Below are 18293 nucleotides of genomic sequence, written 5' to 3' on the forward strand. Positions count from 1 at the left end.
CACCTCGTTAGGGCTTAGGATAGAGAACCAGTCAGCAGAGCCATTCATGCTGGCCAATAGGTGTCCAGCATACCTGTAGCAGGAAAATGTGGCTGGCCATTGTCTTGGAGCAGATCTGGACTGCCTCCCACATGCACTATACCATGTTTCCCGCAGCTGAGAGACTGCCAGTTCCTCCCCACGCCCTGAGAACCTGACCACCATTGTCTGCTATGGACAGGTCGAGGGCCCACCCAGAGAATTGCAGCACACACAATCGACACGGCCTGTTATGCCAAGACAACAACATCTCTGCTGTGTGTCCGCCTTCCAGTGATGATTCAGGGTTTTGATGTTAGTTTAAAGAAAATAAACAACCCCCGGTAAAGCAGCATGCTTCATGCGTTCATTGTCAGTTTGGAGTTACAGAAACTGCAAGTGAGCGGAGACCACAATGGGTTGTTGCTGAAATGCCCATGAATTCCTTGTCTGTGCAGGCAGGGGTTGCTAATCCTCAAATAACAACTTCTAAATCATTGTTTTGTAAACAAGCCATAATAGGTGCCAATTGGAGCAGTGTCCTCTTTTGCTGTCTTACCAAGGGGAAGGTGCACCATACCGTGTGAACAAAGCCCATCAACCCATAATTACACTTCAAATGTGACATTTCCTCTAAACCCTTTACATAAGGATATAAGCATGCCTGTTTTCTGCGGAGGACATGCAAGTATCATCACGCCTGCATGTGCATGTACACACACACACACTGCTAATTTGCCACCACAGTTTTGAGAACAAATTATCTGTAGCTTAAGAGTGCTGAGAATTGTTTGGATAACTAACATTCCCCTCACAGAGCTACAGTTCCCAGAGTTCCCTGGGAAGAGGGACTGATTTTTAAACCACTCTGGGAATTGTAGCTCTGTGGGGGGAATAGGGGGGTCTCCTAACAACTCTCAGCTCCCTTAACACACAACAATTCCCAGGATTGTCTGGAGGAAGACACCAAAAGTGGTCTAATAGTGCTTTTAATTTATGGTGCAGATGTGGCTTCTATTCCTCTCCCAGTTTTCCATTTGTTTCCCCCCCTCCCAAAAAGAAAGAAAATCCCTTTCATGCTAAGTCGTTTTGGGACAGATTTTTTTGGGGGGAGGTGCTATTTAATGTGTTCTTCAAAAGCTTACTTTTCATACTTCTGAAAACCTTGGGGCTCCCTGAGAATGCTGACATCTCCTTTTTGCTTCCCAGTCACCCACTTTCAGCTCCATTCCTCTTGGCCCACACAATCTGTGTTTGCTATTATGTAGGGGGGGGAGGGAAGAGAGGAAGAGAAGAAAAAATATCACAACACAAACTTTGCATTTCTTGTAATGTCTAATTCCACCCCAAAGCCACCTAGTACAGGGCTGGCCCACCCATGAGGCAAGGTGAGGCGACTGCCTCAGGAGGCAGGATCCACAGTAGCCCCCTCTGGGCATTAGGAGTCACTGCTGGTCTCCTCCCATCCCTAGGGAAGAAATGACAGGGGCTGCCCTCTAGGGTTTCTTTGGATTCACCTAGCATGATTCAGAGCAGGCCCTTTCTCCCCCTGCAATGGCCTTTAGCTGCCACTTCAACTGTCAGGTAAGGTAGATTCAATTCTCCTCCTTGTTCCCAATGTAGATCTTCACTCACCCCTTCTTCCCTGGAGGAGTGGGACGCCGTTTTGTGGTTTGTCTCAGGTGACAAAATGTATTGACCTAGTAGTGGATTCATGGCAGACTTGGGATTTGAAATGGGATCTCTAGCTCACCATCAGTCGCTACCCTATAGCAACCCAGTAGGCAAGTTTCCACAGGGGAGAAATACTTGCCGATTCATCACAACTTGTGAATTGGATCTGGAGATGTGGGGAACCTCAAAGAAAAACGCTGGCAGTCCATTTTTGCTCTTGGGAACTGTGAGCTGGCACATCAATAAGCTCTGGCTGTTGTCTGTGTTAAACACTCAGCCTCATTGTTTCCCTATTCCCAAAGACTTCAGCACAATAGGACACAACTCCGTGCTCTGTAGATTAGCCACAGCATCACAAGTCGTGGTGGCACTCTCTCATTCTTGCAGGGGCATAACCCTTTTGATAGGGAATTCAGTGCCCCTGGGGCAGCAGGAATAGACCACAACAGAAGCAAGAGGGGGGAACTGGCATGGTTTGCAGAAGTACCAAAAAATATTTTTAAAGCCACCAAAAGGTGGCAAAACCCACACACGAAAAGGCCAATGAGGATTGGCATGCTCACTTTCTATCAGGAGCCACTGAACGTTGAATGTCAGCTGGAAAAGAAAAATGGAAAATAGAGGATATTGATTTCATTTACTTGAACTCCTAACAGTTTGTAGTAACCCAGAAGAAGGCATTATTGGCTGGCTGGCTGGCTGGCTGGCTGAGAGGAATCCTGAACAAGATGATTCCTGTTGGGCTTTGAGTGTAGTAGTAGCAGCAGTAGTAGTATTTACTACTTGCATGCCAAAAATGGTTTCTAAGCATTCTATAAGTAGGAAATCAATTATAAAATAGCTATACATGATGAAAACACACAATAAGAAAATTTCATCAAAACATTAAAAACATTCATAATTAAAATACATGATACAACAAGCTCATTGAAAAGCATAACAATTAAAACAGTTAAAAGAACATTTAGAACATTAGATCTGAATGTTCCAAGCTCAAGATGTGTCTTCAAGAGCTGGCAGAACGCCAATAGTGATGGGCCTCTCATGGACCACAACACTGGTGCTACCAATGAAAAAGCCTGCCTCCATGTTACTGTCTTAGTGATAAGGCTGTGGCATTTGTTGCACAGCCAACCAGCCTTTTTGCATTAGTGACAATAATCAAAATTCCCTTACTAGTTTCTTGTCAATGCTGCTACTAAATAACATGACATGCAATAAATATTTCATAGAAGTCATTAGACTGACTATTAAATTCTAGCTGATGTGTTACGTCTAATGTTTGTTGGTGGGCATGCCAATTTTTCATATATTTTGGCACCACTGTTCTTTGAGCGTGGGGAAGGGCGAACAGTAGAGGGCAGGGCATCCAATTTGAAAGAGCAATGCACAATTGGGTAGGGCTCTCAGAAGCATCTCATAATTCCTGCTATGAGTGATGTTTTCATTCTTCAGATAACACAGCCCACTCCAGAGAGCTGGCATACTCCTAAGTATATAAGAGCGTATGGAGCTCCATCAAACAGGCCCTGGAGCAGAGAATTAAATCTCATTGTGATTTACTGTCTTCATTCCTCTGCCAGGTATTTCTCTTTGGGGATTGCAAGCCAATAGCTAAGGGCTGTGCTCCCAGGGAGTAGATAATTTCTTAGCCCTTTAATGCAGCTTGATCTCATTTCCATGTATCACGTCATGAAATGAAGGCAGGGGTGGTTTATTTTTTATTTTTAGAACCACTCTTTCAGAATTGGCCAGCTCAAGTAAGAAAAGTTGGCTGAAAGGAAGAATCTTGCACACTTTAAAGCTAGGAAAAAGAAGCACACACATTTCACTACCTAGCCATAAGAGTAAGCCAACTGTAGTTTAGATGCCCACAATTCTAGTGTTCTATACCTTTGTAAACAGATTTTCAAAGCTCCTGGCAGATAAAAACAGCTGGCCAGAATTTAACAGCAAAAGAGGTAGCACAGGAATATTAAACCCTCCCTTCCCCCTACCTCTGCCTTCTCCAGTGAAAAACACCTTCTCAAGGCTACTTTGAACAGAGAAAGGGCCAATCAGTGCTTTGCTACACAATTGCAGTGTAAGATGTAGTTTGATCAAATGCAAACGGTGATTTAGCTCTCACCAAATTATCCACTTTATTTGTGCAGTTCAATAACATTCAGCATTATTCCTTATTATTAGTAGGAAGTCTTAAGCATGTATCACAGAGGTTGAAATGTAGTTGGAACAGATGGGTGATTCCTCTCCAGTGAGTATACAGTTCCTTTTTGGGTAGCAATAACCATTAATCAAATGTATTCTGTGAATTATGCATGAACAATCAATTATTCATAGTCTCCTGTTTTCTGACTTAAAAACCAAAACCAAAAAAACAATTCCCCTCATGGCATATTCAGTATGTTGTGATAAAAACATTATCAATTCCTATTTGGCATTCTGACTTACCTGACTGAACAGGGCAGCAAAGAGAAAGGTGACATTGACATTTACTGGGTGAAATAAGAGCTTGGAAAATTATATGCAAGGTTCAGGTAGAGCAGGTGACTGTAAAAATTGCATTTTAACACCTGGAATGGAAAAACATTCCCCTAAATGACTGTAGTGTGTTATCTGTAAAATAGCCGGACGTGTGTGTTTTCAAAACACTTTTCTCTGAAAGTTGAAACTTGATTAAATATCACTTATGCTGGGAAATATATAAAAGGTAATTGTTTGTATCCCCCTTTAAGGGTCATGTTGGCTCCTGCTTGAGGCAGAATGCCTACCTGCACCACGTAAAAGCAGTTTATGGTGATGAGCATCTTTAGGACTAAATGGATTATTTAGGAGATGGGTTTAACCACCACCTTACTTGCATTGCCCCTGATTGATCAGACATAACCTTTGTTCTGATTGGTCCTTGACTCTTTCTCATCTTGAATCAGTTTTTTACAGCCTCGTGTTGTGAGCAGTTATGTATAACAAGTTCCTTCCTCTTCTTTGCAAGGTTGTGATGCCTCCAACTGAAGTGGAAGTGCTTTTTGTACCTCTGAAAACAAGTGAAACACAAGTAACCCGTGCCAGTGCTGAATGGTGAACCGAAGTGGTATAGCTGATAGAGTGCTGGACTTAGAGCAGGAGGACTTAAATTCAAATCTGTGTTCAGCCATAAAGGTCATTTGGTGATCTTGGGCCAGTTACTATCTCTTAGTCTAGCCTACCTCACCTAGGGATGTTGTGCAGATAAAGAAGAGACAAGATATTGTTCCTTAGAAGACAGGTGTGATACAGATATAATAAATCCCCATTGCAAGAACCAGAAACCAACTATATAATTATGTTTATTAGGTGAAAAATTGCAGTGATGTAAACGATTTGGAGCCAGCACAGGATTCATAGGCAAAAGTCACAAACCAACTACATAATTTATTTCACTAGGTGTAGATTTGCAGTAGTGCAATAGGTCCAGAACCAGCATTACATTGGCAAGAGGAGCAGGGCCAGTTTACTTGTCCTTTCCTACCAAAATGAAGTAGCTTCAGATTCACTATTGTTTGCACCGCTGAAGCTGATGCATCTTGTTAGAACCAATCTTCCTCCTGATTTTCACTGTATCAATGGGGGCACTGATTATTATTTTTTTCATTTTTAACTCTTTGGGCAGTTAACGAGCACAAGGCCAATGAAGATCTCGAAGCACTTTGCACTTGAAAATTATGAGATTTCTCCTGCACTTGGTTACATGACATGTGCAGTGGTCCTAGTGACTTTAAACCAGGCATGGTTAATTGTGCACCAGATTTCACGCTCCCTGAATGATGAGAAATAGTCTCCTTTACTCAGCAAGGGCACATGTGGAAGTTTGCAGATCCCCTGATGAATTTGGAATCACGGAAGACTACTGCTGTGCTGCATATATGGACCAAACACTCAGGGGAAGCGCCTGCCATTCACGGCACTTTAGTGGGAATTTTATGTGTAGCACCAAACAGCACAGCACTCTCAGATTTGACCACCTGTTAAGAAGTGGGATGGGGGAACCTGGGCTTGGATATGGGCACTCCAGACTCAAACTGCTGAATAGCACTGCCAGTCTTCTGCATTGGCAGATCTATGCCTAGGGAGCCACTATGGCCCATAGCAAGAGCCATATGGCACATGGCGAGAGCCAGTGTGGTGTAGTGGTTAAGAGTGGTAGACTTGTAATCTGGTGAACCGGGTTCACATCTCTGCTCCTCCACATGCAGCTGCTGGGTGACCTTGGGCTAGTCACACTTCTTTGACGTCTCTCAGCCCCACTCACCTCACAGAGTGTTTGTTGTGGGGGAGGAAGGGAAAGGAGAATGTTAGTTAGCCGCTTTGAGACTCCTTCAGGTAGTGATAAAGCGGGATATCAAATCCAAACTCTTCTTCTTCTTCATATACTTGGGGGGGGGCAATATTGATTAAGAGTGGTTTGCGACTTTTACAGTCATCCCTCCATGGCACCAAATACTCTTGCAAAAGCAAGAATTGCACAAGGCAAGCGTTAAACCATCAACGCATCACTATGTTAAGAGCGCAAGTGAAGCACTATCCTGTAAAACGATAGAGTTTGCATAAGCCCTGGTTGGCCACGCTTTTGCTGACATGTGCTGTTGAGGTTAGCCGCAACCCCGTAGTTAAGTGAAAGAGAGTAATCATCCTCTCAATTTGCTTTGCAGTCTAAGAGAGGATTGCAGGGTAAGGAGACAAATTGTTTTTGTTGCCTTTCAGCGGAAAGTGCTAATGGAATAAGGCCTCTGGTGTTGACTGCTTTCTCTCACTTCCTCTCCACCTCATGTTCTGGTTTGGCCTCCAATCATTAGATGCTAACGGCTGTCTAAGAGCATGTTAGAATACAGACAATAGCTACACATATCGACAGAGCCTTCTTCCCTATCTGGCCAGCCTGTTTGTGCTGCCTGTGCAATGAGAACAAGGGACCAGGACTAGTCCTACCATTAGAAGACTTGTTTACTTGAGATGCAAGTGGGAAGCTTGTGCAGGCAGCGATCCAAATTAACTTTGGCTCTCTGAAAATGACGTTCGTTTCTCTCCAGCTATGCCAGCAAATAATTGTTTGGGGAAAGGGCACATCAACAGCTTCAGAAGGCCATCTCAAGTAAATGACATTATAGAATCGTCGAAGGTATGTTTGGTTTTTGGAGGCAGATTGCTGGCACAAACGTCTAGGTCTGAGTTGCTGTTGTCAGCTTTGCATCTATGTCTGTTTGTAGTAAAAACGAGGAGGCAGGGAATTATTACACATTTCCACAGAAATCTTCTTTTATGTTTTTTAATAAAAAATGTGGAAGGGGGTGTGTTATATTGGCTTTCTCATTCTTGCTCCTAATTAGCAGTCCACAGTTGCCTGGAAACACAATTTAGTGCCATGTGTTGGCTATAGCTTCATAGATAAGAGAATGTTCAGCCTCAAGTGCCTCCTTTACCTCTTTGGCTACACTGGCATTTGTCGTTAGTTTTAATAACATAGCATCTTCTCCTTTTTTCTTCCTTCATTTTAATAAAGTGATACTATGCAGCAGTTGCATCCATACAGCCACCCCTGAAGGAGTCTGTTTGTGCAGTAGAATGCAGAGCTGCAGATTAGAGTTCCACAGCTCCAAGAATGATAGTTATTAGAATTTGGCCTCCCGGCTCTGCAAAATGTACCCAGTTCAGGTATAAAATGATTGTTGTAACAATTATTAATTGGAAAAAACTATTACCATACCCTGTGACATAGGCTAGGCTGAGAGGCAGTAGCTAGCCCAAGGTCAGCCAGTGAGTTTCATGGTAGAATAGGGATCTTTCTTTCTTTGGCGATCACTCATAGCTGAGTAAAATTGTCTTCCATAAACATGGTTTTAACAGTGGGTCCGTAAGTGATTGTGGGGGCCAATTCTGGATCCACACATCATTCCACATGGGGGTCCTAGATATCCAGGTGGGAGTTGATCATGGTGAGGGTTTGCCAAGCGTACTTTCCTCTTAGCACATTTCTCCCTTGCGTCCTGAGTTCGAGCATCTTCAAAGCCCATGACACCTTTGGTAAAGGCTGTTCTCCAACTGGAGCGTTCGCAGGCCAGTGTTTCCCAGTTGTCGGTGTTTATACAACATTTTTTTAAGATTTGCCTTGAGAGAGTCTTTGAACCTCTTTTGTTGATCACTGGTATTACGCTTTCCATTTTTAAGTTCGGAATAGAGTAGTTGCTTTGGAAGACGATAATCAGGCATTCGCACAACATACTCTAACCTGAACTAGGACTTGGGAGATCAGGGTTCAAATCTCACTCTTCTGTGAAGCTCACTGACTGAACTTAGGCCAGTCTCTGCTTCTCAACCTAACCTAACTCACAGGGCTGATGTGAGAATTAAATGAGTGGGGGAGGGGTAGAGCCACGTATGCCACCTTGAACTCCTTGGAGGAAAAAAATGTATTATATAAATGCAGTAAACTAGCCAACAAACAGAAATGGCTAACTGGCAAGCTGTGGGCAAGATCACACAGTTCATTCGTAAAGAAAAGTTGTTTTCCAAAGGTGTGGGAGTGTGAGAGAGATATTTCCATGCTTTAATGCTAACACCCCTCTTTAGATTTTGCATGTGCTTGTCAGGAACTGGCTGGGCAACAAGGAGTGGTGGGAGGCCACAGCCAGGGAACGCCCAAGGGAAACTCCAGAGGAGGAAGGTTCAGAGCCTAGGGATTGGTGGTGGGGCACTGAGGAGAGGTCAGAGGGAGAAGGAGAGTTTGGATACTGAAAGGACAACAGGGTTCAGTGAGCAGGAGGAACCTGGGACAGGGAGCAGTTCAGACTCTGAGGCTGAAGCTGAAGCAGAGGAGGGGCATCAAAAGGCTGCTCCAGGGAATCTCCCTCTCCTGCTGTGACGAGCTCCTCTCCCCTCTTGTCTCTAAAGAGGATAATGAGGAGGGTGGAACAGAGGCCAGAGGTGGGCAGATGCAGTTTGAGACTGCTTGGGAAACATCTGGGAGAGGAGGAGCCTTAGAAGGGATGGAAAGCAGGGACCTTCAGTCCCGGCAAATGCTCCATAGGGGCAAGACCTACTGGGAAGTGTTGCCGAGTTGTATGCCATTTCATTGAATAAAGAGTTACCTTCACTGACAACGGAGCCCTGCGTCTTTCAGGCTGACCTGCACCTGACTCCTTACCTGTAGAGCCCTATATCTGAAACTGAAGGAGTCTGTTTGTGCAGTAGAAATCAGAGTTGGAGGGCAGATTGTCCTCCGCCCAAGAATTCTCGTTATTTCAGTTTGGCTTCCCGCCTCTGCAAAATCTCCCCAGCCTTGGTATAAAATGATTGCTGTAGCGATCATTAATGGAACAAACTATTGCAAATATTCATGGGGCGGGAGGAACCAATCACAGCTATGTCACAGCCTTGTAACTTTTCATAGCTATCTTTTGCTTGGAGTAAATGAGTTTTATTGTAAGCATGAAGGGCAAACATAATAGGCTTTTGGCTTAGTATGAGGAAGCACATCTCTCTCTGTGTGCTTGTGCTTCTCCAACAATGTGTTCTTTGCTGTTGGATCTAAATTATGAAAAGAGAGAAGAATGCAGTGCTGATAACAACCTTAGCAAAGCACTTTCTGATGAAATTCGAAAGTAGATGGGAAGGGAGTCACACTAGGTTGGCCGATTTCATAGAACCAAAGGTAATCAAGTTTGATACTCCATCCATTAATGCCTACTTCCTTTCTGCAGTCCTCAACAGAAAAGAAAGATAGTCACAACAGCAACAAAAAACCACAAAAGACCTGCCCAGGCTACATCTCTCAGAATTTGGGTTTTTTATCCCAGCTTTCCTTGTGCTGCCTTATAGATACTGTGGGTTTGGCTGCTGCTGTTTTGACCACTGTTTTTGCTGTGTTACCATGTTCTAATGTTCATTATTTTTTGCGTATTATTTTGTCCATATTGTAAACCTATGGTGAAGGGTGGTACATTCACCATTCAAAGGATAGGTAGGTCCAACAGGTAGACAACAGCTTCAGAGTGTACCATAGTACAAAAGCCTATAAAAAAAAGAATAAATTAAACGAACTGAGATAGCTCAAGCAGACAGTCTCCCATCTTATGCAATATAATATTTCATGAAAAGATATAAGCCTGTCTGCACCAAATATCTTGTGCCATTTGATTTCACTGTCTTTGCAGCAGTATTCACCAACCTGGAGCCCTCCAGATGTTTTGGGCCATAGCTCCCATCCGCACCAAGCAGCATAGCTGTCCTGGCTGAGACTGATGGGTGTTGAAGTCCAAAAAGGCACTAGGTTGTAGAAGCCTGATGTACAGGATTTCTGTTGCTATGCACTCCTTCCTCCAAGATTTGCTTGATTAGGTTTTTCATCTGGTTTGTTTTTCTAAAATGAGCCCTTTGCACTGTTGCACCTTAATAAATGTGATGCGTTGTGCTGGAGAGAGAGGAACGTTGAGATGGGATTTGAAGTATCTGAGTGAAGTCATATGCACCAGCCACAATGACACACACTGGATGTAACAGAAATAAAAATGTTTTGATAATGAAGAAGGGGCAGGGCCATGTAGTTGAGACAGTGGGACATTTGCAGTGTATGGGCATGTGTTTAATGGCAAGAAATCCTTGCAAGCCACAGAGTTCGTTTGATAAGATAAACACCTCCATCCTTCTCTGTAAATTGAATCGCTTTTATGCATAAGGTGGGAGAAATGGTATATTTTGGAAAACGGTTATGTCAAGAAAGAGTCACCTGGTTGAACAACAGGTTATACAGGTCTTAGGCGGGGTTTGCTGCAGTTGAGCTTTTTCTGTATGCAGCTTTTTCATCTTTTTATTTTCCTTTATTACATTGATAAATTCTCCCATAACAGATGGAATCTGCTGGGATGGTGGTTCAAGATAAGAAGGTGCGAGGATAGGTCAAGCTTCTCTGTTAAGGCATCAGACAAAAATATAATTGAATTTTCTCTTTGAAAAAGAACAACAAACCAACAGCTATGAGGACCAAAGAAGTATTCTTCAAACTTGCTTCCCTGCCATTTCTTCCATTCTCAAGCATCCCTTTGCATTTCCAGACTGTGAAAAGCCATGGATAAATAGTTTCCTATGAAAGCTTGTTGAGGTGTATCTTTTTATAGCCAACACTGAATGGCCAGACTAGATGATTTCATGCGCAGATTTTGTGACATCCATCTACTCTTTTTTGCTATTTTATTCATTTTTACGGACGCTTAAAAACATCCAAGACCAGTTTCAAGCATCTAGAAATAGCAGGTCATATTTACTTTGTCAGATGCCTTTTGTAGCCTGATTCTGTCACTACCGAAAACCCTAAGGCTGCCCTAAGCTCCTCCATTCCTGTGTATCACTACAGGATGGAAAACAGTGCAAATTATATTTGTTTGAAAATAGTGGATGAACCACAGCATCCTGTGTACTCAAAGGATTCAAACCCACACAGTTTGGTCCCAAACTGTCATGAAGAATTAACAAGATAAACATATGAAAACTGCCTGAGGCAAAGCTCCTCTAACCCAGTGTTGTCTACTCTGGCTGGCAGCACCTCTCCGGCGTCTCAGCCAAGGGGGCTTCCCAACCACAATAGCACCTTCTGCATGCAAAACATGTATTCTAAAACTGAGCTATCCCCCCCCATCACTTGCCACACAACTCGTCATAACATATACAAAGCAGGGGCCTAAAAGGGAAGACAATTGTAAGTAGGTTACTTTTTTTCAGGTGTTTGACATTTCTGGTTGTTGGAAGTTAAGTCTAGTTCTTTTAAAGGCCGTTGTGCTGAAAATCCTCATGCATATATCAACAGCTCTTGGCAAGGACAGCTTCATTTGCATCCTCTCTCCCTGGCCTTTTCAGTTTGATTATGGAAGTAGCTGGGGACACTCGTTTTCAGTGTTCACATCAAACGAAAGGAAGCCCATTTTCACCGTCCATTTATAAAACTCCATCCCACCCTGCGGACACACAAACACACACAGAGTTCAGTAGACTAGAAGGACAGTCAAAGGACGCCAAAGTAGAAACCTGGGATAACATGCTGTTTAGCTCTGAAGCGCCATGTTAATAATGTGCAGAATCAGACATACCATAAGATACAGCAGGGTAGAGAGCAAGGAAAGAGCAGTGTCCCCGGCAGACTGGAAAATAAGGCTGACGTACCTTGAGCGCCATTGCTGTGTTTGTGTGGGAGATGGAGACACTGATGGATGGATGCGTTGACTGATCGGTTTTAGGGTAATAGAATGTGTTTGCATATAGCTATAGATATATAAATTAGTGGCTCATGCAGCATGGCTTTCTGAGTGAATGTTTTCTTTTCTGCTATAATCTATCCTGAGAATTTCTGATTATCCAACTCACCAGTGGTGTTGCTACTTATTTTCCGTTTTCCTTTTAAGTAGAAAAAAAGGAAAAGAAAAGTGGATGAAGCAATTTAGGCTTAGATCCTCTTGATGAAGAGGGTTGATTTAGGAACACAGGAAGCTGCCCTATACTAAGTCAGCTCATTAGTCCATCTTCAGTATTTCAAACAGGGCCTCTCCTAGCCTTACCTGTGGTGTTCTGCACACCAAGCAGATGCTCTGCTATTGAGCTGTGGTCCTTCCCGCTAACATGCCACTTTTCCCTGCCTGAAGAAATGTAGTGGATGTGCAAGAGCAGTTTGCAGCTATTTGCATTCATCACAACCTAATTTGCTTAGGAAGAAAAAACAGATTCAGAAGCAACAGCAGGGCAAAACTCCTACTGCAGTCTACAGAGTTGTGAGCAAGATTTCTCATGCACCAGAACACTTATCTTCTTCAAATTGGATGTTAAAATGTGGGTGGGAAGATAAGATATTGCTGGACATGATGAAAAGGGCCCCAGTGTTCCATTTGTCTTTGGATGGATTACGGGGGCGATTGTGGAGTCTTAGGCTTTGTACACATTGCTGTTAACGCTGGGTCCAATGCACTCCCACCGCTGGTTTTTGAAACTGTGTACCTGTGGTGTTAGCCACAATCCATACCTATCCTGTAGTTCCTTGAGAAATCCTGCTGTTTTATGTGTTTCCCCTCATCCTATTTGAAAATGTAAGCCACGTTCACTTTGCAGTTAAGTGGGGTGTGTACATTTGAGATAGCCATTGTGCATGCACAGATGACAGCTTCATGAATAGGAGTTCAGGGAGAGAGTCACAGAGAAACAAACAGGTAATGTGCATTGGGTGAAAACATCCCTGCCCTCTGTCTGATGTGTGCAGCAAAGTGCAAATGTGACTTGAAATACGGGGGTGGGGGAACGAGCTCGCTGCATTTTAAGCTGCTAAGGCTTACCAAGCCTTAGGCTGCAATCCTGTGCATGCTTAACTGGCAGTAAGTCACACTAAACAGCTCTCTTATGGTGCAACCTGAATATTTTTGCACTTAGCATGGGGAAACCGAATGAGCAGCACAATCTTAAACATGTTCACTTGGGAGCAAGGCCTTTGGATTTCCATGGCAGCTGCTCTCTGACAGGGAATCTTTCCCAGGAGATACTGGGCACTGAGCCTGAGACCTTCTACATGCAACGCAGGTGTCCGGCCACTGGGCTATTGCCCTTCCCCAACATCACATGATGTGACTGTGAAGCAGCAGTGCCCTAATGCCATATCCAGATTTGCAGATCCTACACTCCCCTCAACATAACTTAAGAGGATGCAGAGCAAAAGTAGGCAATACAGGAGCATACCCACATTTTAAAACCACACTACTGGTGGCTTCCTAACTTAGAGAGTAGCAAGTGCTGTCTAATGCAGCTTTGAGCATCTCCATCAGCCTTCCCAGGGTTCCTCGGAAGATGCCAGGTCAGCGAAAGTGGTATACAACCAATGTAGGTTTTATTGTGTAGATATGCCCTAGAGTGACAGCAGAGCATACAAGTTAGATGACTTCCACTATGGGATGCAATAGCATTCGCCCTCATAAGATGGAGTCGATGACCACCAACTAGGATGATGGTTTCAGGAGAGGATTAGACTCATTCATGGAGGGTAAAGCTATCAATGGGTACCAGCTTTTGCGTTCTTGTTCTCCTTGTGAGCTTCTCATTGACATCTGGTTGAAAAGGATGCCGTGTGAGAACAGGATGCTAGACTAGATGGGCCTTGGATTTGATTCAGCAGGTCTCTTCTTAGGTTCTTCAAGAAATTATCCCATGCAGTTGTGGTTTTTGCAGAGGCATTTGTGAGCTGTTGCATATTACTAACATAGAATGCCATCATTTCAAGTGCATGGTGCAATAACCCACTGATTTCTTCCTTGAATTTGTGCAGTTTCCTCTTTTCTTTTACTTCCTTCCCTTTCTTTTCTTTTTCTTTTCTTTTTTTACTTCCCTTGCCTTACTCTTGAATCTGTATTCTTCTTCTCCTTCTCCTTCTCTGTTTCAGCAAAGTGGTATCAATCAAAGTAATTGATGATGAGGAGTATGAGAAAAACAAGACATTCTACGTTGAGATTGGGGAGCCCCGTCTGGTGGAGATGAGTGAAAAGAAAGGTGAAAAGGACCGGCTGTGTGGGGCTGAGCCCTACCTGTATGCACCTGACTTGATCACTCATGGATGCCTGGCACATTCCCATTCATGGAGTCTCAAAAACACACATTCCATTATCTATGTAAAGGGGCAGAGAGCCAAGTCACTGGCCACAGAGGCTGTTGCTAGAATGTCCTGAGCTCAAATTTTCCATTTGCTGTAAAATTCAGGCACAATCTTGGAAAGAGTAGCATCTGGTTAATTTAAATTCTATTTAGTTCAGCAGAACAACCAGTATTTAACCTATGTTCAATACTGGTATGGCAAGCAAAAACCTTTTTCCTCTTGACTGAGGTCCAGGGCACCGTACTGTGTGACAAATCTGTGTTCTGCCATGAAGCTAAATTTGTGGCTGTGAGGAAATGGTGTTATAACTCCTTTCAGGCATTCATTCTCTGGAGAATGGGCAAAAAGGATGAGTAGCAGGTTTTGTGAACAAGGGCTGGATTCAGACAGTCTAATGTGTTCACATGGGTCGTGGGGAGAACCTGCCGAGGTTCTTAACGTCACACACATTCCTTCTCCGTAGAATGAACGTCTGAAAAGGGCTAGTGCCTCACCCTTATCTACCTTATAGGTTGTTTGAATAAACTGTCATAACCTCTCAAGATTCAGAGACTTATGCTTGAGATAAAATACTGGCACGGTTGTAATTAGAATCAAATCCTACTTGGCTCTACCTGAATGCAAAACTAACTTTGTGAGGGGGTTCTTAACCAAACAGAATCAGACAACGAGGTTTCTGGAACAGAGGTTTTCTGCTCTTTTACATACATAAAAGAGGGATGTGTGGCGGTGTGTTCCCCTCCATTGCCATTGCAGACTGCCGCTACCTCGACTGGCCAGACTTAAAAGCATGTGTGTGCTTGTGTGTGTGTGTAAAGCCAACCATTTGTTTTGCCTTTGTCTTGTTTCCCCACAGGAAATACATTACCCTTAGAATACTTGACCGAGAGGAATATGAGAAAGAGTGCAGTTTCTTCCTTGTGCTTGAGGAACCAATATGGATCCGAAGAGGAATGAAAGGTGTGAGAGCAAACCCAGGCAGCTCACAAGAAACTGGGGACTTCTTCCTCTGATTATGTTTCTCTCCTCTCACAACTTTCTGACTTGGCTTCCACTTAGCTTGTCCCTGGCCTCTGTCAAAGTTCAGCAGTTTTAATTTAGTTTCTCTCTCTCTTCCTTTTTCTGAAAAGAAATAAAACTGATGACATTCCTTTTGCTTATTGCGTCCCGCTTAAATATATCGTAAAAAATAAATAATATAACGGGCCCTTTGAATAATATAAAATCCAAATAATAGGACATAGGGTTTATGATAACCATTAGGTATATTATAACCAAGTATCATTCTCACAGGTCCAGTTTCTACAGTATCCTCTTAATGAGGCCCAAACTATATATTACACACCACATGTAGTGGTAGCCTTTGTGTTGAAGTCAGACACAGCGTATCAACTGTACAGTGCCTCAGACTTTTCTCTTCTGTCCGTCTGTTCCAGGGCACTGATCATGGTGCAGGGGGTGGGATCGTGGATATTATGGAATATCCACATCCATCCAACACCCTCTCTCTCATCCTAACCTACCTTGCAAGGTTGCTGTGAGCATAAAACAGGATAACTCCATCTATGCCACCCTGAACTCCTTGGAGAAAGGGCAAGATGCAGTGTGATCATTATTAAGCAGCAGCTACTGCTGCTGCAAAACAGACTTTCAGACTACCCCTAACTCCTCTTCCAGAGGTTGCAACAGGCAAAGTAGTGAGTTTCAACTCACAGGTTTCCTCATTAAGAACAGAACATGAGAATAAACCTGAAGTGTGAGGAAGACTTCCCTGAGAAGTTGTGCTCCTCCTGGCATTGTGAACCTATTTTACTAGATCGTAACACATTCCCACATGTTGTGTCGTTGCCAGCAGGGAATAATATTAAATAGGATGTCCATATATATTAACAGCATTGCCAGGCAATACAATAAAGCAACAGAGCAAGAATATGCCATACAGTGTAAATGAATTGTATGAGGATCACACAGTGCAATCCTGGATAAATTTTGAAATATGTCAAGATTCATTGCACCTGAGAATTTATCCAATTATTGTGGATGTTAGCCAAACCTACTTGGATTATATTTCCACCAATCTTGAATCATCCTGTTTGATGAAGCAATAGTAGCTCAATATTGCAGTTGGCTTGCAGACCTTTTCCATTCCTACAGTGATGATTTGCAATTTACAGATAACAGTGTCCCTTTCTGGCTGGTTAAGGTGAGCAGTGACTGGGTGACCTAAAGCAGAATTTCCCTGAAAAAGTGTTCTTATGAGCCATCATAAGGGAAATCCTTATTTAGCTTTCCCAAGTATAACTGAAGGAAAACAGACATAACTGCTTAGGTGATAGTGCTGACGCTGGCAGATTAAAGGGGAAAAGGAAGGAAGATGAGAGCCATGAAGATCTGTGTCATGCTTTTAAGCTTCTTTGTGGAGGTAACGTCCACATAAAAGCAAAAACCCATGGGAAATAAGCTGTTACTTTTAGCATTGTCAGTTACCCCCCAGAAAGCAGGGAAGCACATAATAGCTTGGGAGAGGTGGGTCTGAAATCTGTTCCCATCTGTACCCAGCATCCTTAGGCAGCTGCCAGGGTCACAGGGAAGGGCACCACCAATGCCCACCCTTAAAAAAACAATTCAGTTCAGTGCTTATAGCAGTGCTGAGTGGCAGACTCTAGTTGCCCCTTTAACTTCCCCCAGTGCCCCCAATGTATCTGCATTCTCGGGCATTATAGGAAATTAAAATTTGAGCTGGAGCCAGCCAGCTTGTGCTACTCAGAATGCAAGTGCTTCCCATTGCAGCCCACCACCACCAACAGGGAGGCCCACCGGTGGCCACTGACGTGAGAGAGGGACCACCAGTTTAGCACATACCCCTAAACATTTTGTGAATCTAGATTTGGCCTCACTGAGGAGCAGTATTTCAATATGAGTAGGAAAATTAGAGTACCCCTAAACATTTTTTTAGAAAGAAAAAAAAGCACTGGGGACCACCACAGGCTTTTTTGCCAGCCCCCTAGAGTTGGCTTTTGGGATGCGGGTGGCGCTGTGGGTTACACCACAGAGCTTAGGGCTTGCCGATCAGAAGGTCGGCAGTTCGAATCCCCACGACGGGGTGAGCTCCTGTTGCTCGGTCCCTGTTCCTGCCAACCTAGCAGTTGGAAAGCACAAAGTGCAAGTAGATAAATAGGTACCACTCTGGCGGGAAGGTAAACGGCATTTCCATGCGCTGCTCTGGTTCGCCAGAAGCCACTTAGTCATGCTGGCCTCATGACCCGGAAGCTGTACGCTGGCTCACTCGGCCAATAAAGCGAGATGAGCGTCACAACCCCAGAGTCAATCACGATTGGACCTAATGGTCAGGGGTCCCTTTACCTTTACCTTTAGAGCTGGCTTTGCTTTCAATGCAGAGAAAAAATACAGATAGAGAAGAGTGAGAGAAGAGCTTAGCTATTGACCGCACTCTCCCAAAACATGCTAGTGCCCTCTTAAGATGCATCTACATTTGTTGCTTTTCTATGGGTTAAAGGAACATAGGATTCTTCATCCAAATGGTCTCTTTCACATTGCACTTGCTCCTTACCCAGACTGGAATTGGTTCTCAGTCATTATGATTCCCCCTCCTGTCTGCAAAGGGGAAATGCACTTGTCTTCCACATTATAGGATAGGAACGGTGTCCACAGAAAAATGCTCCTGCACCGCCTTAAGTGTTCCTCGGGGGCCAATGTTCTGTGGTTTTCTGCTTCCAGTGCTCAAAGATGAAGACAAAATTCCAAATGAAAGCACAACCTCAATAAGGCTTTTGTCATAGCTGCAAGGAAACATCGCCCTGAATGGATTGGATAATGTGCAGAGCAGCCAGATTAAATATTTTGTGAATGCACTCTGCAAACACAGTGTGTGTTCTGTAGCATGTAAGGCAGATACATTTCATTCTGTATGTACATGGCTAGGAGCTAGGGCCAT

At 43.6% G+C, this 18293-nt stretch overlaps 1 protein-coding gene across 13 annotated transcripts in view; it reads left to right on the top strand.

Moving 5' to 3' along the window:
• The window catches only part of SLC8A1 (solute carrier family 8 member A1), a 309346-nt gene that overhangs the window by 237218 nt on the left and 53835 nt on the right, over positions 1-18293 (top strand). For 10 of the 13 annotated variants that reach the window (XM_053383508.1, XM_053383510.1, XM_053383507.1 and 7 more), the window contains exon 3: positions 14129-14235. In XM_053383508.1, coding sequence (XP_053239483.1) covers positions 14129-14235 — 107 coding nt within the window. Of the gene's footprint in view, positions 1-14128; positions 14236-15194; positions 15299-18293 lie in introns of all 13 variants that reach the window. The other 3 variants (XM_053383501.1, XM_053383503.1, XM_053383506.1) reach the window with 1 other exon arrangement.

This window comes from Podarcis raffonei, chromosome 3 (genome assembly GCF_027172205.1).
Source record: "Podarcis raffonei isolate rPodRaf1 chromosome 3, rPodRaf1.pri, whole genome shotgun sequence".
Taxonomy (NCBI): Eukaryota; Metazoa; Chordata; class Lepidosauria; order Squamata; family Lacertidae; genus Podarcis; species Podarcis raffonei.